The sequence below is a fragment of the Drosophila bipectinata genome, chromosome 3L, assembly GCF_030179905.1.
Source record: "Drosophila bipectinata strain 14024-0381.07 chromosome 3L, DbipHiC1v2, whole genome shotgun sequence".
Classification (NCBI taxonomy): Eukaryota; Metazoa; Arthropoda; class Insecta; order Diptera; family Drosophilidae; genus Drosophila; species Drosophila bipectinata.
In genome coordinates, this window is record NC_091738.1 from 4,583,439 (window position 1) to 4,607,582 (window position 24,144).

At 39.9% G+C, this 24,144-nt stretch overlaps 1 protein-coding gene across 4 annotated transcripts in view; it reads left to right on the plus strand.

The window, feature by feature from the left end:
• Window positions 1-1,446: 1,446 nt before the first annotated feature.
• shep (alan shepard) overlaps window positions 1,447-24,144 on the plus strand; it is a 119,555-nt gene continuing 96,857 nt past the window's right edge. The window contains exons 1-2 of one of the 4 annotated variants that reach the window (XM_017244811.3): window positions 1,447-1,771; window positions 3,309-3,518. In XM_017244811.3, coding sequence (XP_017100300.1) covers window positions 3,363-3,518 — 156 coding nt within the window. In that variant the 5' untranslated portion in view covers window positions 1,447-1,771; window positions 3,309-3,362. The remainder of the gene's footprint in view (window positions 1,772-3,308; window positions 3,519-24,144) is intronic. The other 3 variants (XM_017244804.3, XM_017244797.3, XM_070279934.1) reach the window with 3 other exon arrangements.

Here is a 24,144-nt window from a genome sequence, read left to right on the forward strand (position 1 = left end):
TGCGTTCCAATTTCATTTCATGTATTGTCCTTTCTCATTCTTCAAATTTCGCTCATGGTATTGCAAATTTATTGTTTGTAGGCTTTAAGGGGGCGGGGCACGATTGGCGGCAGGACATTGTTTACAGACTGTCTTCATATATGTGCAAGTGTGGGCGATGGGCGTGGCCCCGCTTTACAATGCGTGGGAGTTACTCTCATCTCCCCATACACACATACATATATATATTTTTTTCCTCATTCGTCGTTGTCGTCATCATGCATCATTTGTTTAGTCCTTTAGTCCTTTGTTATGTGCCAAAAGCCGGGGAGCGAGGAAGACTAAATGGATGGCGGAACGTGTGTGTGTGTGTGAGTGGGCGGTGGGGTGGTGGGATGGCTTTGGGGTGGGTGTCACACTTTTATGCGACGCACTTGTTGAGAATATTAATTTTATTTAAATATTTCAAAATAACACAAAGTTGCTGACTCCAACGTTTTTCCCTTCAGTTTTCGGTTTTATTTCATTTCTTTTATTTTGCAACATTTGCGTAATGAACTAAGCTAATGGGATTAAGTCTGAAAAGCCCTCAGAGATGTATCAAGGACCTCCATAGAATTTCAAAAAGAAAGCTTCAAAAAGGATGTTATTTTGAAACTAAACACAATCAAGTTTCTTGATTTAACCTATTACTAAAGAGTTTTAGATTAAAATAATTAACAAAATATTTTAGTTTACAAAAGCATTAAATTATTAAAAATAAATTATATGCATTTATTTAAAATTTATTTCTTAAGAAGTTCTCTTAATATCTATTTGACGCCCATTCTCACCAATTTCTCACAAAATAAATGTACAATTCTACAGAATTGTATATTTAGTTTATTTTATCAATCAGTGAGATGCTGGTGCTGATTTGCTTTTTCCATTTAGTTAATTATTTAAATTTCTATTTAATTCCACACCAACAACAAACATAAGAGACTTTCAAAGAGCGGGTGTCGAAAATGAAAAGAGAACCTAACAGAACTAACAGAGCTGTAAACTTACTGTGCTGGCATTTATACAACAGCATAGCTATTTTGCTAAATTAAAAGCTATAAAATAACTAAATTTTAATTTTTTTATGAACAAATGTATATTAATTTACAAATTTTATATTATATCTAAAAAAAATTGTAACCAAGATAAGCTTTAAACATGATTAAATTACCACCATAAAGTTAGCTTATATTTAAACAAATAAAATGCTACTAGGCAAATATATGTTAATAATTCTGTAATTAAATTTTATGAATATTTTGTATTAAAAATAAATACTAAAAGCCTAATTTTAAATATTTTAACAAACATAAAATTAACATTTTTTAACGCTAACACTAACAGTTATTTAACATTACTTCCACTGAGCAAGATAACAGAGCGCATTTAACAGAGGACTCTCATTGAGAGAACAATCGCCGTGTTTTGCGCTTTCTTCGTATTTCGGCTGCGCAAACTTATTTTTTGTCGTTGTAATATTTACCATAAATAATAATTAAGGCGCGTGACGGTGGCCCCCAACAATAAATATACGAAATCCCAACGATACGGCATCAAAATCATACAAAATCCACATAACTATTTAAGTGCAAAGGGCGAGTCTTCCTAAGCTTGTGTGTTTTGTGTGGCGTGTTGTGAGACTCTGTGTGTGTGTGTGTGCTTGTAAAAAAAACAGAACGTGCAACAAGAAGCAAGAAGAAGAAGAAACGTAATCAGCAGCTGACAAGACAACGCAAAATTTTTTCAATAAGTAAGAATAAAAGCAAAGAAACAACCTTTGGAAGCCCCGCAAAAATGTCGTAACCATTGCAAAATCCCCAACAATAACAAACTACAACAAACCTAAAATAGGAGCAAAATTTTGCAGCTCTCAGCTAATTGAAAACGAATTTTTTACCATGTCATTGCACTCGATTCAAAATAAAATGAAACCAAAGTGGGGATAGTAGAGGTGCTATAACGAAATTGCATAAAAATACATGAATAAGAACAAGACAAGAGTGAGAGCGGCGGCGGCACAAATAAAAACAAAATAAAAATGATAGCAGGAGGGAGGGAGGCTCTATCTGGCATTCAAATTAATCGAGAGCATAGTGCTCACCTGTGCCGAGCTGTTACGCTACCCTGCTATCCACTAGTGATTAGTGTAATTATTTAAATCTTATCATAGTGCCAATATTTATTCCATTTTGCTTTTTTTTTGTTTGGTTTGCTTTGCTCACTTGTTGTCTTCCCTTTTAGTTTGCCGGGCGGTTCTCTGTTAGTCTCTCTCTCTCTCTCTGTTTGGGTCTCTGTTACATCTGGTAACATTCTGCAGTTGATAAAAGGAAAAAAACAACAACAAGAAGGAAAAGCTTTTTTTGGATGCATTCGAAGTTATAATACCCTTTTTTCTTAAATTTTTATGGGTTCTATTTTGTCTTAATTATATTTAAATTATCTATACAAATTTAAGCACAAGACCTATTGTAAGTTTTGCCTATTTTACATGGGAAGAGTTAAGAAAAAACAGTGTGGCCCTATTCTCTATATTTTTATACCGGAATTCAGTGTTGAGCAATGGTAGTTTTTTTAAGAATAAAGGCATATTCCAACAATTCTAAAGCTTCCGACTAAAATGCATAGAAAAAGACCGAATAAATTGTATCTACTTTTCATCCTGATCAAGAATATATATACTTTATAGGATAGGCATTACAAACATCTGAACAAAATGAACATACCTCAAATGGGTATAACTAAAAACATTCTTGTTATTGAATATTTTGCCCCGGCATATCAATAAATTATTGTATGCATTTTCTGTGTTTGTTTTTGCACTGTCTGGCCCCGTAAAAATACCAAACAACAACAACGAAAATTCGCTGTGCTATTTTTAGGCCAATGCAAAATGTTGCAACTGCCCGCGGGACTCTTTCGCGTGCCAGAAAGAGAAGGTAGAGGTGCTAAAATAACTTTTTGAACGCACTGTTGCAAAAGAAAAAAACATTAAATTATTTTATAGAGCCACAAAAAAAAATACAAGTCCACAAAGTTGCAAGAAATACACATATCACTAATAAGAAACAAAACAAAGGTTTTTTGAAAAGGCATATCAAGTGTAAGAGAGAGATAGCCAGTAAGCGGTAAACTTACAAGGCAGTGTGACCTGCTTCACATAATTTTATAAAATATCTCATGTCAAAAAAAAGTGTTAAAATTAATATTCAAAAATAGTGTGCACAGTCACACTTTTAAAATAATTGTTTATTTTATTCCTTAATACCTACTTTCTTATCATTTGACAGTTGCAAGGGAACTTATAGTGATATTTACTCAAAATTAGCCCGAGTAAGATAAAAATGCATCCACGCTACAGCCCAGCACCGCCCCCTCAACAGCACCAACAGGGCGGCCCACATCCCCACCAGAGTGGCGGAGGAGGAGGTGGCATGCGAGGATCGGGAAACATGCAGCAACTGCCACCGCAGATTCCACGATCCCAAAACTATTCAAACGTGAGTCTAAAATTATAAAAATATCTATATTTATAAAAGATACTTTTGGACTGTAATATATATTCTTTTTGGATGTACTTTAAGAATAATAATATTTGCACAAACACACTCCCCAAATACTGACACACAACCCTTCACCAAATATCTAAGCAATCAACTATCAACAAAGGCATCAATCAATCAATCACTCCCTGCATCAATCAGGCAATAGAACAACTCACTCACTCTCACGCACTCACTCAATCGTTCATTCAAATGGGGCACAGGCTGATGATTTCTGATGCTCCCCATGTATCCCAACAGAGCGTAGGACATAGGAGGCGCCACTTTTGGCCTGCGGTGATAGGGGGCGCCACTACTGCAATCGACATGTGTCATACGCAGTCTTTCGGATCGTTATCGAGGTAGTTTAGTTAGTGGCAGGAGGAAAAAGAGGGTGGGATAGAAGGCATTTGAGTGGAAAATTGCTCCCGCTGATGCGTCTGGCATTGCCTGGCAATGATATGGATTTCTTCTAACCATTTTCGCCATCAATTTGCTGACAGTTGCAGTGGGCGCCTCTAATCCCGATGAGAGTAGTCGTTTTCCTGCTCCCCGCTATTATATATAGTATAGAGATATATCTGATAAATCATTATTCACACACAGGAGAAAGGAACATTTTAGTAGAATTTCCTAATTTTTTGGGAGATTTGGGATGCATTGTGAAATTTTCATCATAATTTATGCATTTGCTTTCTAAACACCATACAAAATGGGAGAAAAAATAAAAAATATAAAAAAATTCCAAATGGAAATCACACAAAGGCAACATTTGTAAGTAGTCTTCCCCCCTTGATGAAATCTGGTTTACCTGCGTATATGCGGGTACACAGGAAGTAATATATATTAAATGAATATTACTTATAATATCTACTTTTATAGACTCATAAGACTTATAATTAGTTTATATAATTATGTTAAAGGACTTCATATATTATTATATTAATTTTAAGTATTTTTTATTAACTGTGTAACCTCTATATATATATATTCCATATAATAAACTATTCAAAGCTGTTTGCGGCACAATACTCAGTGGGGGGAGGTGCAAACGAATCTGGGGGCTTGATGTTGCTCGTTTGCTGCGTTTTTAGGGGGAGGCCCTGACCACCTCAGCCCCTCCAGGTGTGCCGGCTTTGTAGGCAGGATCTATTTGGCATCCTCTAATGGCCAACAGGCGTTGCTTTGGCGTTGGCTCTCTACGGTAGCGTTCTTTCATTTAAACAGCTTTCAACTTGCGCCAGACCACATCAAAATAAAAATTCCTTCCAAAAAAAAAAATATAGTAGAAATGGGTGGTGGAAAATGTAAGGAAAAAACGGACAAAAATTGTAAACAGTCGCGCTTAGTCAGCAGCACCGCAGTCGACGTCAGTTATTGTGCCTGGAATGAAAATTATATTTCGTATTTTGTGCCCTACTCTGAAAAAAAAACTGAAAGGAAAGTAAATAAATAAAAGCGGAAGCTGGCAAGTTGCTGAAGTTTATGGAGTTACGAGAAGATATATTTAAAATTACTTTGGACCACACTTTTTGATGGTTTTATTTTGCAGACAAATGGCCGGAATTTCGGTTTATAAAAATATAAAGTTTAAGAGGAGTTTTGAATAAAGTTTTGAAAAAGTTTTTATAGTTCTGAGCTTTAAATTATTTTCTAAAAAATATATTTATTTTTCTGCGAAAGAGAGGCTTATAAATTGGAGACTTTCTGGATCAGTCACGTCGTAATTTTGTGATTAAATTCAATGTTGACAATTGCTAAAAAGGACACCAGAAAGTTGTTAAGGTAATTGCGGCCACATAGGCTGAGATGCATTTCAATTGAAGCTGAAAGCTGGGAAGCAGGCAGACGGTAGGGGATTTCTACAAGGATAAAAAAAAAATACAAGGATGTGTAGGATGCAGCGCTGAATGCCGCCCGATACGCCTTCAAGTCCTGCGCCTGCGTCGGCTTGTGGATCCTGTTGCTGGACAAAGTTTTGTGTTTTGCCGGCTCCGTACTGCAATCGCATCGTTCTCGGCATCGCCCACGAAGTTCCAAAACGATTCCCTACGAACCGTATCCGAATCCGAGGCCTGGCTGGCTGGCCAAACGTGAAAACCTTACTCAATGAGAAATTCAGAATCCATTCGACGATTGTCAAGTTCAGTTACAAACGCCTTTTCCTCATTTTGCGCACCACAAAAGCGGAAAGCGACCAGACCAGACCAGACCAGAGCCCCCAGCACCAGCACCACAAGCCAGCGAAAGAGAGAGAGCCGAGCCGGAGACAAGCCAAGTCTGAAGCCAAATCCAAATAAATCCAAATCTAAACCGATCTAAATTAATTAAAACCAAAGCAAGAGCACCACGGTCCTTCAAGTCCTAAACCAAGCCAAGCGAGGAGTTCCGACAAGCGAGGAGTCCTGCCTGCCACATCCATAACCACAGTGCTAGCTGGCCAGTTTGTGTTTTTTACGAAAAAGATAATACCAAAAAATATATATTTCCATTTTCCGTGCGTATACGTAATCTGAGTCGAAGTCAGTTCATTCTGTCCATGATTTACAACAAATAACATATATATATTATACAATATATATATATATAGCCACTGAGAGAATTGCGGAGTGCATGTGCAGGTGAAGTTCAGTATTATTTACAACGTGTGAAGGTCAAGATATTTTACAAAAAAAAAATATAAATAAAAATCTGCTCAAGAACCCACTACTCAAAGTAGTAGCCTCCCAGCGCAACAATTGTCAGCAAAGAATTCCTACGGATCTAAGAAACACTATAGTAGAGTTAAAAACTCTCTTAAAAATAAAAGCATAAAGTTTACATTAAATCAAATTAAGGAAAAAACTCGAAAGTGACTAAACACCAAAGCAAAAAAAAAATCTACAGTATTATTTTAATAAAAAGTATATGAGAAGCGATAAATAGGGACAATAAAGTTAAAATAAATTCAAAAACCAAATTAAATTTGTGACTTTAGCTTAAAAACTAGCTTAATTGTGAGTGACACCTTAAAAAAAGATTTAGCAAATTGTCGTAAGAAAATAAAGTTAGTTGAAAAAGCTTAGCTTGAAAAACAAAAACCCCAAAACCCAAATAAAAATATTGTGTCTATTGATGTGTGTGCTTAAATAACTGCAATAAAATAAAATATATTAAAGTAAATTATTTAAATTTCAACTCTAATAAGTGTTCAGTGTGTTAGCAAAAAAAAAAAACAAGATAACTAACTAGTCAATGTTCTAAACAAAAAAACCAAAAAAAAAAATCAATAAGAAAATTAGCAACCCAGACAAGGCTCAGACAGGCAACAAAAGCAAACAAAAGTCAGAAGGAAACGCCCACGCAAGGAGGAAAATAACCCCTGGAAATCAATTTACAATCAACCTGCTCATCAATAGCCATTAAAATTGCGTCAATCAAGAGAAAAACCTCGCCATTGCCCGCAGCAACATCGACGCTAGCTAATTTCAGTCAGGCCCAGGACACCCAGCGATATTGCGACCAGAACCAGGACCAGGAGCAGTCAAGCGCATTTGAGGCAACAGCTGTAAGCCAATTGGGGGCAACAGATTCGCAAATATCGGCAACAGCAGCACCAGCGGCGGCAATAGCAACAGCATACCAACCAGGAGCAACACTAGTCGCTACCAATTCTCAGGCTAAACTCCCGGCCTCGGTTAGCAGCTCCTTGAGTCAGGCAATACCCAGTCAGCTAGCACCACCACCACCGCCGCCGCCGTCGACGCCACCACCACCAGGACAGGAAACCACAGCAAGTGTTGCCGAGACGACAGCCAGCAACAAGGGCAAGGCCAGCCAAACCGCAAACAGCAACATAAACACCAGCAACATCAGTTGTAACAACAGCAGCAGCGGCAGTAGCAGCAGCAACATCAGCAATACCAATACCAACACCACCAACAGCAACACCACCAGCACCACCACGACGCTGTACACGTGCTCCAGCGCCTCCTCGTCGCTGATTGCCCAGCCGCCGCCAACGAAGATATTTAAGACGGATCACCATCTGTGCGCCGCCTACGGACTGCCGACCGCCACCGCCGCCGCTGCTGTTGGTGGGCATCCCTGCGTCTACTGTGTGATACCTGTGCCCGTGGTGAGTACTTAGTCCTTGGGGAGTACTTAGTCCTGCCACTCGAAAAATTACTTTGAAAAATCTAAAAATATCCAGAGAACTAAAGTTAATCCTAAATAAGAATAGAACTTGAAAGTCTTAGATATATTTTTATATTTTAAATATAATTATTAAGGATATAATATTTTAGATAAATATTTTAGCCAATATTCTAAGAAATTCGTCAAGTGTTACATTTGCATGGACTTCTTTTGATTTTTTACAGTCATTAAATATTGAAATAATTACAGAGGGTGTGGGGAGGACTCGGCCTACAGCTGGTATCTTTCTCTGGGCCGCCGTCAATTTGCTTATCCTGGCTGGATGATTATCCTGTTCCTGGCTGCCCGGGCGGCTTCTCATTATCATTTATTATCCGCTGTTGACGCTTTGGATTCCTTTTTTACTTGGAAATATTTATATTTCTTATATTTTGTAAGCCTGCCGAGGGAGCTTTTTCACGTGGCTTTGTTTGGGTAATCTGGAGGACGAAAAGGACGAAAAAAAAAAAAAAACAAGAAATGAAATGAATTGTTCAGGTTGAAGAAGTTTGAAAGGCGAATTTGTCTCCGCTTTTAAATTGTGAACTCGAGTGAAATGAGTTTCCACGGGGGCTTAGCCTTTTTGGGGATTTTAATATGCGGAATTTTAATTTTTAATTTAAAAGTAAGATTTTTTCTAAAAGCTATAAATTTTTAAGCTACTTTGGAGTAACTAAACCGAGCCTTTATAAGTCACTATGAGTTTCAATCTTGAACTAAATAACAGATATATGGAGGGGTGGATACCCACCCTAGAATCCCCAGCAATGTCGTTACCATTAGCACCGTCAGCTGTTTGTCCACTTAAAGAATGCCCAGATAATCGAGGCAACAAATGTTCCTAATGTCAATGACAATAAAGACAAATTATACAAATATTTGACTAACTGACTGACTGACGAACCGGAATGATAATGACACTCATTGTTCGTGTATTTCGAACAAGGAAAATTTCATTTAAAAGCCTCGACCAAGCTAATGAGAAAATCACTTTCTGAAGTGGTTGGAAAAGTGGAAAACTGCCTCGACTAGCACTTTTTCAATAATTACAACGAATATCAAACCGAATGACCGCAAATAAATCACAAATAATAGTGATTATTAGCCCTTATGGGGGGCAGGACGAACTCGGTTCAGCGAGGGTTGCTTTGCAAATTTCCGAGCCACAAAAATATTTTCAATTACAAGAACTAGAAGGGGAGAAGGACCCAAGGATCCAAAGGAAAGCAAAGATAACTTTGGCAAACGGGAAAAAATGCAACTGAAAAATCTTTTCATATTATTCATTCATTTTCATTGTTATTTAGGTGGGTGGAATGGGATGGGCCTCTGGGTTTTCCTCCTCATTGTCCATTGCCAAGAGAGAAAAATGTTTTTCCCTTATTATTTTTTTGTACTTTTCCTCCTTCGGTTGCTCCTTCTGTTGTCCTTTTTTTCCCGTTGAACTGTACTTTTGGGGGCTCTGGCGAACGAGATTTATGTAAGGCACTGTCTGAGCTTGCCGCTTTTTCGTTTTCTGCTCATTTTGTTGATTTCTAATTAATTTTACTCGAAGTGAAAATGAATTGGCAAACTGCCCTGCAGACAACACAAAAAAAGCAACCATTTCGAGGAGGATCCTTCGGTTAAAATATGTGATTTCTTCACATATTTTGTAGCTGCAATTTCGGTTTCCGTTCGTGCTACTTTCAAAGTAATTGCCTCTGAAATCTCAGGGAAATTACAACATTGCAACATGAATGCTTGCTCCTGGAAATGAGACAGAGATTTAAGAAAATTGATCCTTTAAAGTCTTAACCTAGACTTTATTTAAAATTCAAAAGGTTAAATAAATATCTTAATTCAGTTTTGTTTTATGCAAATACCTAGTTCTTATCGTTCACATTTAGGGATCATTTTAGGATCTGATTTCGTCCCAGGACCTGCTAATGTTTGCGTTTTTCTGATGTCGTGCTAAGTAGGCGTCTGGCCACGCCCTCGCCGAGCAAAGGCACTTATGGTCTGCGTGCTGCATTTCTGGTACTGCTGCTGGAGGTTTCAAGGACTTTTGAGTGGTGCCGTTCCATATGGCGTATGCGTGACATGGGCGCATTGAAGGCGGCGGGCACCTATGTATGAATATGCATTATTATTTTGTATATATATGCGGTCGGGTCTCGGGTCCAGTGAAGTGCCGCTAATTAGCAACTGACATACATTTGCCATGTAACCCAAATTGTTTGCCACTGACGGGGTTAAGTGTGGTCGGTCGGCGGGTCCTTTCTGTTCTTGAAACATGGAACTTTAAAATTCGTCTCCCCCCCCTGAAGCAAATTGTGTGGAAAATCTTTTCCTTCAAACTGAAACTCTTGCATACGAAATGAGATGAATTTTTTGTTTTAGTCCTGTTCCTTTTTGGTAATTGTTATTGATGTGGAAATATGTGCGATTAGCCAGGCCCTCCCGAAATCACAACCAAAAACTTTTCAGAGTCCCCCCAGCAAACCCCCCAACAAACTAAAAAGTGAAAATTTTATGGCAGAGCGAGGAAAAAAAAGGGCAGAAAGCGTCCGACGCCATATTGGATAACATAAAATGGCGTTTATGATGGGCAAAGTTTCATCATTTGCAATTTGCTTTTGACCCTCCACATCCGCTCCTGGCGCTCCGCTCCTCTCTCTGTCCCAGTGTTTGAGTTTTCCAGCAAATTTAACATAAACCATTTTTGGTTTGAATTTTTTTTTCCCTTGTCCCCCCATTTGTTACAAACTGTTTCCATAAATGATTTTTTCAGCCTGAAAATTTTGAACTGATTCCAATGCGCCAGTTTGTTCACAGTTTGCCCGGTTTAATGCCACCGACTGAACATTTAATTAATGTTTTTACAAAATTGCAAAAAAAAAAAGGAAAGAAAGGAAAGGAAAATTGTCCCGTGTCCTCGGCCACACACGACCTCACAAAATAAATATATAGAACGAGTGAGCTGGTAAACTTTACTGCGATGGGAAGGAAAAAAAGTTTCCGGGTAATTCCATGAAATGGCATTTCATTCAATTCAATTTCATGCTCTGTAATTATTTTGTACAAAATGTATGGGGGACTATGTATGCTCGTACAACTGTCGCAACAACTAATCAAGTTGAGTCAATGAAGCAAAGCTCTGTTGCACAAAAAGTGGGAGTTGGGCTGCAGGATGAATCCCCTGGCCAGGTTAAATGTCAAAGTTGAATATATTCGAAGGACCAAAAGCAGGCACTACACCACCATCTCCGTCCCATGTATGTATGTGTGTTCTGTGAATTAATGGAAAATAAATTTTAGATTTTGACAAGCAGAGAGAGAGAGAAAATTCCTCTTTTGATGGTAAAATATCCAATTTAGTTCAATTATTCACATCCCTTAGTCTTGGGCGATGGCCCATACCCCCAGATCCCAGCTCCCAGCTCCAATGGCTTTTATTAATCATATATATTTCAATTTACTTTGCATTTGTAATGCCAGGTAAGCCACAAATAATTTGCTAATCACTCATTCGGCCATCAATTGCCATGTCTATATAATCGCATTCAATCAATTTGCTTTTGCCAAAAACTGGAAATTAAATTGCATCAATTGTAATCTAATTGAGGGAAATTTTATGATTGAGGCTTAAGTTTTTGGCAAATTCGATTGGCACTTTTACTTTGTTAACATCAAGTCATTAGAATGCCAAGAAAATGTCAGAGTATGTGGGGTTAAGCTTTACTGCCGGTGTATGTACTTTCATCAAAGTACTTTCTTTGCTCAAAAATGAGAAGAACTAAAGTCTTAAATAGATTTCCCAGGGTGTGTGCACTAACAATTCTTTGACTCTTGCCACGTTTTCATTTCTTGCTTTATTTTTGGCATCAAGCAGCAGTGGCAGCCGCATCAGTGGCAGTAGCACAGTGGCACCGAACCAGCCTTTTGAGATTCGTTACGCTACAACGCCTCACAGATGGTGCTCCTTCGTCCTTTTCTCCATACATATATATATGTATATGTGTGTATGTCCTGACACATGCTCAGCCTGACTTGGCCTGGCTTTCGCCGTTGTGCCGTTGCCAGAGCCACTTGGCCAAAGTATTTTAACCTAAAATTTGTAAAAATAGCACATCAAGAGGCATTCTCGGGGCGCCTTCTTCGCTTCTTCATCTTCTGCGAAGCTGGTGCCTCAAGTGGATGCTCTAGAGAGGAATACATACACACATACACCGTTAAGGAAAAGGTTGTGGCACAGGGAGTAGCAGTGGCAACTAGCAACCAGCAAGCGGTAAGAGACTGTGGTGGCGTGTTGAATTTATCTACTGTACCACAGTGCGTATGCTTGATGCTTTATTTATTTATTTAATTTGCTGGGAAATGAAATGCGAACGGGCAGTAACTGCATTGTCCAGAGATGGTCCATTATGGTTGCCCTCCCAAAAGGGAAGTTACTGAGCAGAGGCAGGGGCATGTGGCAGGGGCAGGGGGCATGTGGCATGAAATATGTTGAGCAATTTGTCAACAGACAGCACCGTCGTCGTCGTCTCTCGCCCGTTGTGTCCTGTAATGAAATGTCATTAACATTAAAACAACTTTCAACACCCGGCCTTGCTTGCCACACCCCCCTCCCCCCTCTGTATGTGTGTGTTGGGAAATCATCAAACGTCTGCCAACAAAAACACACACAGAACGGAGCAAAAAAAAAAAGGCGAAAAAGATTTCTATGTATGGTGCCATCATCATCAACTTTTGTCGCCTGACTTTTTCTCGATTTCGTTTTGTTAATGAAAAAAGTTTGACTCGCCTTGCCGTCTCTTTCCGTTGGCCTCTGGCCCTCTCTTTCGGCTTTGAATTGTTTGATGAGCGAGAAAATATTTTCCGTCCTTTTTTTTTTTTTGTTTTTCTGCCTTGACTTGGCCCGGCTAGGGCTTTGACGTTCTGGCTTCATCAACTTTTCATTAATTTATTACACGCTTTGGCCAAAGCCACGCCCTTTTCGATAGCCCCTCCCCAAACCCCCCCTTTCATAATCATAGCGAGTATTTTTTTTTTCGGGTTCTCGTCAAAAAGATTCCTCATTTTTTATTTTCAGAACTGTGTGATGTTCTCTTTTTTTTTATTTGCTGAATTTTACCTTGTTTCAATCAATGTTTTTATTAAAAAGTTTCCTTTATGGGCCATGAACTTTGACATTTCCCGAATACTAATATCTGTCTCGGGTCTGTAACAATTTATCCCTTATCCTGCTCATCTCAGGCGATTTGTAGGTGAACTGTAATTCCCAATATGGTTAGGGGATCTATTGGTAATCCTATTATAATGACTTGAGATATTCTAAGGAATAAAGTTAGGTGGTGGCTGAATACTCTATAAATTAAATTAATAGAGTTTCTCATTTAAAAGTCTCTTTTAAAATAAAGAAATATTTCTGCGAGAATCTTTTAAAAATTCAGAGAAATATATATGTGTTTATCAAGAGTATCTGAAATCTGGGTTTACTTCTCCTCCTTAGAAACATATCCCAAAACTCACCATCTCTTCGTGCTTCTATACAAATTGCAAGCTCGCATCATTAGCTTTGTCCGAAAATTGTCACGTTCGGCACACGTGTGTGCGCAAAGCTGCATAATCCGGCTCCTCGCATCGCTTCCCTTGGCGAAAATCGCCGTAGTCGTCGTAGTCGACGACATCGACATCGTCCAACCGTAACCACTGTTAGTGGTTGCCATGCCATGCCATGGTATGCCATCACGCCCTCCCCCTGCCATCTTCTGGGCCCTCTGTTAGCCCTGCTCCTGGCCATGGCTATCTCTTGGTCCTGTTAACCAATCCAACCGCCAACGTAAACCGCTAAGTGCTTCCCTTTGTTGCGTTCCATTCTGGCTCTCGTACTCGTTCTCGTTCTCGTTCTTGTTCCTGTTTTTGTGTGTTTCGGTTCGGCCGCCGCCCTTAGGGGTAAACGGAAGTTAGCTATTATTGCTTTTGGCGCTTAACAACACTGCCAACTAGCTGCCATTTTGGTTTTCAAAATAATGCCAAACTTTAAGCCGAATCTTTACGGTTGGAATTTTAACAAAATTTAATACAAAATTAAGGATAGCTTTTTAGAAATTCTTCTTCTATTCATTGAGCCATTTTTGAAACATTCTTGCAACTCCAATATTCCAAATATACTCCAAATACCAATATTCCATTTAAAAACTGCAAGAATTCTCAAGTTTTGAGTCTCACTTTCCCTCCTTTATTTTCTCGAGTGTAACGTGCTGACGACTTTCACATGAAACGTGCTCGGCATAAATCGTTTTTCAACTTGAAGGCAGGGACCCCGATTAGGGGATGTGTGGGGGCGATAAGAAAGGGGATAAACCCCCATATCAACCTCCTCCCACTTTATATATGAGATATACTTATATATGTTTTGACCCTCGCTCGGAGCATTGCAGAATTCTCATTATTTTCTCTGTCTTTCTCTGGCCACAGGATGGCAGTTACTTAGCTTATTGCTGAGTTGCATTACAAAGATTTCTTTATACGAGATATGATATAGTGATATAGTGTGGTTGCCCTCACATCATATCATATCGTATTATTCTTGATTTGCTAAGAAAGGGGTGGAAATTCTAAAGGGTAGAAGCTTAATTTATAAAAAAATGAAGATTATATAGTAGTTCTTTTATTTAAAATTAGATAAAATAAGAACTAACCCCAACCCTTTCCCAACTAATCCCAGCCAATGTCAATCTCTAGAACCAAATATATATCGTGTCTGTGTCGTAATCAGGATGCAGTCAGTCAGCCATCCTCGTATTCTCCCCGGTATCCTCCTGCTTATTTGACATGCACTTAGTGATTGGCTAGTGGAGTGGAGTGGAGCCAGTGGCAGTGGATTTTAGAAACCCCTTCGGATACTGTGCATCTCCTTGCGAGGAATGCCAAATGTATTATTAACTCTCGGCAACGTTTTTGACACATCCATTGATATGCACATTTGTGACTTGTCGCACTGCATTGACAGTCAATGTGAATGCAACGCACACAAGGATACAAAGGACATATAGAAAATGGAGCTGGAGCTGGAGCTGGAGCAGGATGTTGCAGCTGCCGAGTGGCACATTTGATAGTGTTGTAAAATGCATAAAAAAGTGCTTAGCATATTAAAAACATAGCCGAAATGTGCAGCTGCGACGCGTTGTCTTTGGGGAGTACGTGCTCTGTAAAAATGGGCGGACATAGGAATGGGGCTAAGTGGGTTGGGTGTAGGGTTAGGGTGGTGTTGGCAATAGAATAAAAAACCAATCTTACAGATACAAGCACTCCTTACGGGGCAATATAGGTATATATATATTTTTATCGAATTTCAAACTTAAATTCATTTAAAATAGAATTTACGCAAAAGGAAACCATTAGAACTAATAAAATATTTAAAAATATATATTTCCAACTTGTATAAAATTATAAAACTTAAGTAAAGGGTATTGAGAGCCCCGACACCTTGCAACATTTTGATTTATTGGCCTGGGGCATCCACCGACAAGCACCCACACACATGCCTGCCTTTGGCCTAATGCATATGCAGCATTTTGCATACGTTTCTAATAATTCATCTTCGTGTTTTGCTGCCTCCTTTTCCCCGCAGCTCTTGCCACCCTGTAACCCTACTATCTTGCCCCCGTTTATCTTCTTTTTCTCCAGCCGGCAGCGGCTGCTGCTCCTCCTTCTTGTCGGCGTGTGGAAAGTTCTTTTTTGGAGCAACTTTTGCTGCCTCAGCTCGCTGCCATTACCAATTTTTGCATATCTCTGTTTGTGCAGCTTTGAACCTTCACCTTCCTTACACCACCGTCGCACCACCCTCCTATCCATCCCTCACAGTTGTCTACATTTTGGAAAATTGGAAAATAGTTTTTCCGTTTGCGTCTTTTTAGCTATTTTTGTGTTTTCGTTTCTTTTTGCTCTTGCTTTTTATCGACTTATTGTGTTTGACGGAAATGTGCTTTGTCTGTCTGTAAATGTATCAGCCACGCCCCCACCCACACACACACACACGCGACGCCCACATTTATCGAAGATGGAAGGGTGAAAAAAAAGGACTTAGAAAGGGGGGAAGTTACAATGACAATGGCATGCGAGTCCTTTGGCATTCGCAGATATCTTGTAAGTAACGAAATGTATATTGGAAGGATTTTTTCAAAGGGATGAAGGTTTTTTTTTCTTATAAGGACCAAGGGAGTTGAAAGTTTTTGGCATTCAAGTTTGAGAAATTTTAATCAGGACTCAGGGAAAATATTTATCTTAAAACGATTGTTTTCTAGCTTCTCTTTAGAGATCGTTAAGATCGTCTACCTTTAAGTATTTCCCAACTCTTGTCTCGTAACTCACATATTTCAACAAGAACTATCGTCCTTTTTTTTCGTTGCACTCACCCACAATTGCTTTATTTCATTCTGTACATGTCATATTTCTCGAGTCACAGGCTGCAGTCTGGCATTTCCACTGGCAGGCAGCTGCTGCCTTTCGGAATAGTTTGAATGGCTAACTCCTTCCTGTGGCGGCATCATCTGGCCACATTTCATATTCGACATTCCCCGAGTGTGTCCTTAGAAAATCCTAGAGCTCATAGCTCCTGGCTGGTGGCTGCTGGTTCCTATCTCCTAGCTCCTGGCTGCTGCCAGAGGCTCGTTTCCTGTCTCGTCTTAAGTAGTTTTTTCCTCGGTCGCATTTCCTCCACCATTGGCATTTCCCACTCGAACTTTCCCTAGCAGGATAGTTGAATCCGTCAGCTACTTTGGCAGCTGGCTTACACTTACCCAAGCTCCTCTTAGCCGCCCGCCGATTTTTCCCACTTGAAATGTATTTACGTTAAATTGAACTTTTGTGTTTGAATTTTCGTGCGACCAACTTCACATTGCGGCTTGTCCTGTCTGTCTGTCTGGGCTGGGCTGGGCTGACTGCACATTATCCAACCCATCCGAAGTGTCGACATTTTGCTCGACGTTAAGCTATTTTTATTAGAATTCCCCAGAAAAGGCCAACCAGAATGGAAGCAAAAAAAAAAAAAAATGCCTAGAGAGTGTTGTCTGTCGTGGCAATTTTCGGTTGCTTTTTGCTTGGCCAGAAATTTCATTGGAATAATTAAAAAATTATAAATGTGAGGATGCAAGTGAGGAGCCGAGATCTCGGGGTCTGACCGCATTCCAAGCCAAATTAAAAGCCAAAAATTGCAGCACGAAACCATCAAGGATGCTGGAAATAGTTTTCATGCCGCTGTGCCTTCCTTTAGTTGTGGTTTTCATGGTGGTGTCTCTGGCTCCTCGGCTCCTCTGGCTGTTGCTTTTAATTTTCCCAAAAATGCTTAGAACATGGCATAGAAATTAAATCAACACTAGGGTTTCTTTCGTTTTTATTTTTTAAATATTTTTAAGACCCTTACGACCATTGATTTGGAAATTACATACTTCTAAGGCCCTTAAATGTGGCATTAAAAATCATATGAAAATTCTTAAACTTGTCCATATCATACAGGGCGTATACTTGATGCGAAGCAACTGCCAGTAGAGGCGGCTGCTGGGAGGGAGGAAAAGTGCAAGCAGATAAAATATAAAGCATAAGTAGATAGATGAGTGGCTGCTGCTCTGCTCGGCTGCTTTTCTTGTGCTTTGCTCAGGCTTTTCGCCTGCTTTTCTGCTGCTTTTCTGATACTGGGAACTCTGGAGAGTGAAAAATCCAAAGCCGGAAATGAAAAGTGGCATGTGTGAGTGCTACACTGCAGTGGCGTTTGGGGAATAAAATGGGGGTGGGGTCAGTCCAACGGCAAGGGGGGATTAGGACGAATGGGCGGTGGCTGTGCAATGGTGGGTGTGGCCATTTGCAAAAGCGCAGCTGTAGCAACACTTTATCTCTGTGCCCTGTGCCTGGGCTAGTGCTAGTGCCAGTGCCAGTGCCTGTGCCTGGGTGTATGCGTGTTTGTCTATGTAATGAGGGCAATTTAAGGGCACTTGAAGCAATTCAATTCTCACACACACTCGGGCCAACGAATGTATGCATGTCCTTCTGTCTACGTGTGATGTGTATGGAAGGGGCAAGGCGACAGACGTGGCAAGTTTTTAGTGTTATTAATATGCATGCAATGCATATGCTCAACGTTCGCCATTCTACGAATGAGTGTGTGTGTGTGTGTGTGCCTGCCGCCATTTTGCTTGATGCCGCCATTGCAGCAGCCTTACATACCTCACCCGTCGCCGTCAGTCCTTCGTCCTTTTTCGGGGCAGCAGCTGCATCGAGTGCTCTGCTAGTAATATTAAGTGCCCTGGCCCGCCTTCAACTGCATAACGAACTATGGGGCAGGGGTTATTAACCCATAACTGGAATACATGTGCTTAATTTTTTTCCACGTTCAGCTCCGGGGAGGGGGGGTAAAAAAAACAATAAAAAACATGACAGTAAAGCCAGCTGAGCACGGAAGTTTCCCAGGATTAGATGCATTAATGGATTATTTGAGGGATCTCTCAGTATTTATTTTGTTAGTTTTCTGATGGTGTTTTTTATTTGTTTATTAAAGGATTCTGTGGATTTTATTCTATTTTTAGAGACTTAAATTATTCAAAAGGGCTTCAATGTTTATATCATAATTGCCATTGAAATCGATTGTTTGAAAAATACAATCACCATACAAAACAAACACCTTTAACTTTATAATCCCCTATTAAAGCCTAGAAAAAAAAACCTCCCCATCAGGATCTAGGTAAAAGAATCCTGCAAAAAATGGAACACCAGGGTGAGACTTTGAGGTGTAGCATAAATTCATATCGTTTATAACACGTCAGGCAAATACAATTAAAAATTATGCTACCAGACGACGACTCCCAGACATTTATGCATGTATTGTGCCCATATATGTGAGTTATTTATGCGAGAGTGTGTGGGTGTAGCGTTTTCTTTGTGATATGGAGGGCTTCTGTGTATGTGTGTGGGGGCGACTCTGCCTAAACTGAAATTGCGAGGGGCTTCTACTCAAAGTAATTTACACTAAATTACATGCGAACAAGCAAAATGAGAAAAGCCTACAAAGCTCTCGCTTATGGCTGTGTATTTTTCTTTCAGATGGCCATCCATATACATGTGTGTGTGGGTGTGGGTGTGCTTGCGTGTTAATATGTGTGTTCGTGTCACAGAAGAGCAACGGAAACGAAAATAATGAAGCGCGCTTTTGTGCGCACATAAGCAAAGCCAAGGAAACGGCCAGAATTGAGTGCCGTTTTTGGATGGGGAGGGGATTGCTGAAAAAGAATCTTCCGCGAAATTGTGCGTTGTGTCATGTTGAAAAAAATACACATACATATACATATATATATATATATTTTGTTATTCCTGGTTCTTTGTTCTAACCCTTTTTTACCCCAGCATTTTGGCCATTTTGCGCACGTTTTGTAAATTTACTTTTCATTCAAATAAACGCGAGTCTGAGAAGAAGAAAAAAACTTGCTTATGAAGCAAATCCACTTCTCGGCAAAATCCTCACCTTCTTTTTAAGAAAATTTTCGCTGTAGTTGTTAATGAAATGTACACAAAAGTAAATTAATGCAAAAGCACAGAAAAGATTGAAAAAGTTTCACCTTTTTTTCTTTGGAAGAAAAAAAAGGTTCAATGCTGATTTAATTGATCATTGCTCTTCTTGTTATTTTGTGGGAAATCATTAAGCATTAACCGCTGACCTTTGGCAGCCAAAAAGCTAATAGCATTACAATCCCGGCCTGAATTCTCGCTCTCCCTCGTCCTCGTCCTTTTTCCACCTGCCCGGGGAAAGCTGCTTAACTTCAAGAGCCGCGGTTTGGTTGGCTGTTCACTTTTTTTGTTGTTTTGTTTGTGGTCCGATTTGGTATTTTATTTATTTTTTACTCTTTTGGTTTTCCTTTTGTTTTCCATCTCGTTGACAATTGTTTTCGGTGTCTTGCCCTGGATGTCAAGCCGATTTGTGTCGAGGACTTTATGCCTTTTTAAATAAACATTAATTTGTAATGTCCGATGACGATTTAATATTGAACATCCGGCCATGTTTATCAAGCGAGCTATACATGCATATATTTTTATTTGCATTTTATATTTTACGATTTTATTCTTTTATATTCGACTCTGGGCTCATCAATTGCAGCTGCTGTCTGTTTGTGATGAACAAATTTCTGAATTATTAAATTGGCATCAAATTTCGTTGACTTTATTGCTTTGTTGTTCACCCGATTTCCGACCGGTTTGGTTTTTGGGTTTGGCTGTCGCCCCGACTCCGAGCTGTAAATAATTTCTGGCATTTTCGTTGGAATTTTTCACTCGAAACTCTTTTCGGTATTGTGGCTTTTTGCTGCAATCTGCCGATGATGGATCCTTATGCATTATACATGCGGACTCAGACTGATAGAAAATTCGCCGAAAATTTATGTTTTTCTCATGAGATGTCGGCATTGAGTTGACAGCTGAAATGGATAAATCTTAAAGAAGGTATTTATTAAGGCTCTAGAGGTAGAAGTCTTTAAGAGTCTAGAATCAATATTATTTTTTATTATATATGGGGTTTCTCAAGCCACCATCCATAACTGACAAAAGTTGGCCTTTACTTTTGTTTGTCCCACAATTTGTGGGCGAAATCTAAGAATTCTGTGTACCTTTACTTTATGCAAACAGACAGCTGGACGAAAAGGAACAGCTTGCGGGGATGTCAATAATAATTGCATTGCAGCAATGCCACGCCTTCTTCCCACGCCCACCCCCGCCATTAGCCAGATTTGTCAGGCTAACCTGGCCAACTCATGCATTATCCTTGGGTTCTGCTATTCAAATATTGTTAGCTTAACCGAGTTGTCAATTCCGAGCCAATGCATTTGCCTTTGCCTTTGGAGTTTGCCTTGGTAGTGGTATAGTATAGTACACCACCCCCTCTAACACGAAAGACAAACACTAGCACCCCCCCTGTGTGTAATTTTAGATTTTTTTCTTCCTTTTTTTTGTACTTTGACAATGTTTGTTCAGGAGCGAAGCAGGGAGGGAGTCCTGAGTCCTATTCAGTTCAGGTCCTTTTTTTCCCCCCCGTCCTGTTCATGGCTGTTTGTTGTAACCTGGTCACACAAAGTAAAACCAGCAAAAAGAACCAGAACAAACAGTCATTCGATTGAATAATTTCAACACTAGCTGGAAATGAGGACGAGACATCATCCTCTATAGTCTCAACATCCTCTATAGCCTCTACATCCCCATCATCATCATCATCATCAAAGTGCAAGAAGTGCATAAAGTTTTGTCCAAAGTTTTTATGTCATTTGCGATAAGGTGTAGTAAAAAAAAAAGTGGAATAGAAAATGGAATATTATCCTGCACGAGCGAGACTATTCTTTGACAATAATATTAAAACTTGATGAGTTTGGCGCCCAACCTGATTATAAATGGGTGCGATAATCATACAGACCACAGACCCTAGACCGCTATGCAGTGTCACCACCTGGTCATTTTGGGTAACATCCTGTTCATTGTGCGGAGGAAACATTTGCTGCCACATCCTGCTGCCTTTGACTCCTTTTATCAGCACTTCCGTCATTTGTTGGTGGCAGCTTCAGTACCAGCTCTCCTCTAAAATCCTAAATCTAGAAGCTTTGTTGATTTTTCAACATGTGTGTGTTGGGGAAAGGAGTTCACAGCTTCACTTGACTGGATCTGGATTTCGATGTGTCAATAGCAGCAGGGGGCTAATGGAATTGGATTCCGAATGGAAATTGTCAAAAGGATTTTACAAATATTTATTTGAAATAGCTGTTGCCATCGGTGATGGGGGGTCCTTGTGCTGGTGGTCACTTTGAGTAATAAGGATAAACCGATTTTTAGAAAAGCTAAAACCATGACTTAATTCTGAAAGGCAAATTGCAAATCAAAAACTTTATATTGCCACTCAAAGGAAGGGATATTGATTGGCAATGTTCTTTTTGCAAAGGAAATTCGTTTGACATTTAAATAATTCCCTGAAGATAGTTACCAAGACTGCCTTAGACTTGCTGCTCACGTAGAGAGCCTTGCATACTTTCGGGCTTGGTTACATCAATTAGAACGGATGTTCCACCTCTAATTCAGGGAAAAGTTTGCACTCCGGCGATTCCTTTAAAGAAAGTTGCTAACAAGCTGCCATTTCCATTCCCAGGGCCAGGACCACACCCACTCCCCCCCATGAGCTCGTAAAGAGCTCAATGCCAAAGACACTGGGCGCCAGTCAAGTCATAAAACTGCCGACTTGTATCTGTAACTGAATCTGCTAACTGTATCTGTATCTGTAGCTGTACTCGTATCTGTATCTGCGGCCATCTCGGTATCTGTATCTGCTTATGGTGTGTATCTTTTTGCGGCTGTGAAACATTTGGTTGTTGAGTTATATGCCAATTGGCAGTTGCTTTCCATTTGAACGCATAAACTCGTCCTGCTTTCCATACGCTCCTCATAAAGGACCTTGCCCAGCAGCTTCCTGAAATCCTTTTTCCTGTCTTCCAGCACGTTCTTACTGCCGAAGGAGAAAAAAATACCCAACCAGATGAGCTCCCTGGTTCTTTTCGGTGCTGGCCATGAAAGTTTAATGAGTCCCAAAGACTTTATGGTGTCTCCTTTTTTTGCTCAAAGCCTGTCACTGGCATAAACTCTGACAGGATATTTCTTATTCTTTTTTTTTTTTGAGGAGTCTCCCTGGGCGCTCTTTTAATGTCGTCGCTTATGTTGCAAAAATTGTTGCTGATTCGTTTGATTTTTATTCGCTTTTCATGCGTAAATATGTTTCAAGTTGCGGTTGCCACTTGAAGATACAATTTATTTAAGAATTCCACATAGCTTTAAGAGCTTAAGTCAATAAAGTATGTAAATCTAATAAATATTTTCTTTATTCTTATCTTTCTAGGTAAGTCCAAACACCATTCGAGAATTTAAATCCAGGAATTTAATACAAAACTCTAGATATAAATTAAACAATTTAAAAGTGCTCCAATTATTTGTAATGCTTCCGATGCACCAACATAAATTTTCCACTTTTCCTCATAACCCGCAAGAATAACAATAATTTTCCAACCTGTCGGATGCACATTTAAGGCTTAAAATGTACTTTTACACTCTGGCTTCTCTGGCTTCTCTGGCTTCTGGCTCTGAGGCTGCTGTCTCGACCAGAAAATACGCATTTGTTTGGCATCGTCGCTGGGCATTCCATGTCCAGGTACATTATCCATTAAACCAAACTGCCGGCCGCACATTTGTCAAGGCTAATTGCCAGGACGAAACTGAACCTGAACCAGAAGCCGAAGCCAAAGTCCCTTTGGAGCTGACACGCACCTTCTACGTAAAACAACCAACGATGGCCAGCCGGAGAGGATGCCCCAAAGTGATGCCACACACAGTCACAGTTACAGGACACGCATTCTGTCTGAATGGCATGTTTGGATTTTTAATGGCCAACACCAGGACACAGAAACAGAAACAGGAACCCAGCTTGGCGCTTGAATTTCTCGACAGAGATTTTTCCGGGCCGGAAAAATTTCACCATAATTTTCACCATCGCAGAAAATCGATTGAAACTTGTTGAGGTTGAGGGCCTTATTCTTGTGGCTGGGTTTCGTCCTTCTTCGATTGCCTGCATGTAATTTCATGTATTTTTAATGCAAGCCATGAAAATACATCAGGCCAGGTTACCGTCCATACACTCGGCCACATTAATCATGTTAGGGTTTCCTTTGCATTGCCTTTGGGTCGTCCAACACGTACGTACCTACGAACACATCCTTGGGGCCAGGACGCTCGAGCTCGCACCGAAATCCATTTATTAGGGGCAACTAGTTAGTGCTCGAGGCATGATGGCCCCCAAACTCGGCACACACCAGCTTTGGACTCTTATCCACCCAGACAGGACTAATAGTTTTTCCTTTCTGCAGGTTTTCCGGGGCTTTTATAATTTTCAAAGTGGGCTAAAAGGAAACCTGGTTGTTTTTGCCAGAAAGTAACTATTGGTTCTTTTTATTAATTGGCCATTTTAGTTTTGGTCGAGAGAGGCTTAAATATTTTTAGATTCAGACTCGGATAAGTTAAAAATCAATCCTGTTTTCAGGGTATCTCTATTTCGAGTCTCTGCATCTGAAAGTGTCCTTTCTGCTCAAAGGATTTTGTCATTTTTGTGCTAAACCTATGGCTGCCAGTAAGAATTTTGCCTAAGTTTGTGGATATATTTCAATGGCCACTCATGATGCCCAAAAGGGTGGAGGATGGAGGGTGGGGATGGGGCACAGGAAGCTCGTCCTCGTTGGTCCTTCTCCGCAAAATGATGCTGGTTGTTGGATGTGCCACACGGGCTCATGATTTAGCTGCGGTACCTCGGCCTTAAACAACAATGTCACCATTTTGGGCTATTTGGTGTGCGGTCCTTTATCCT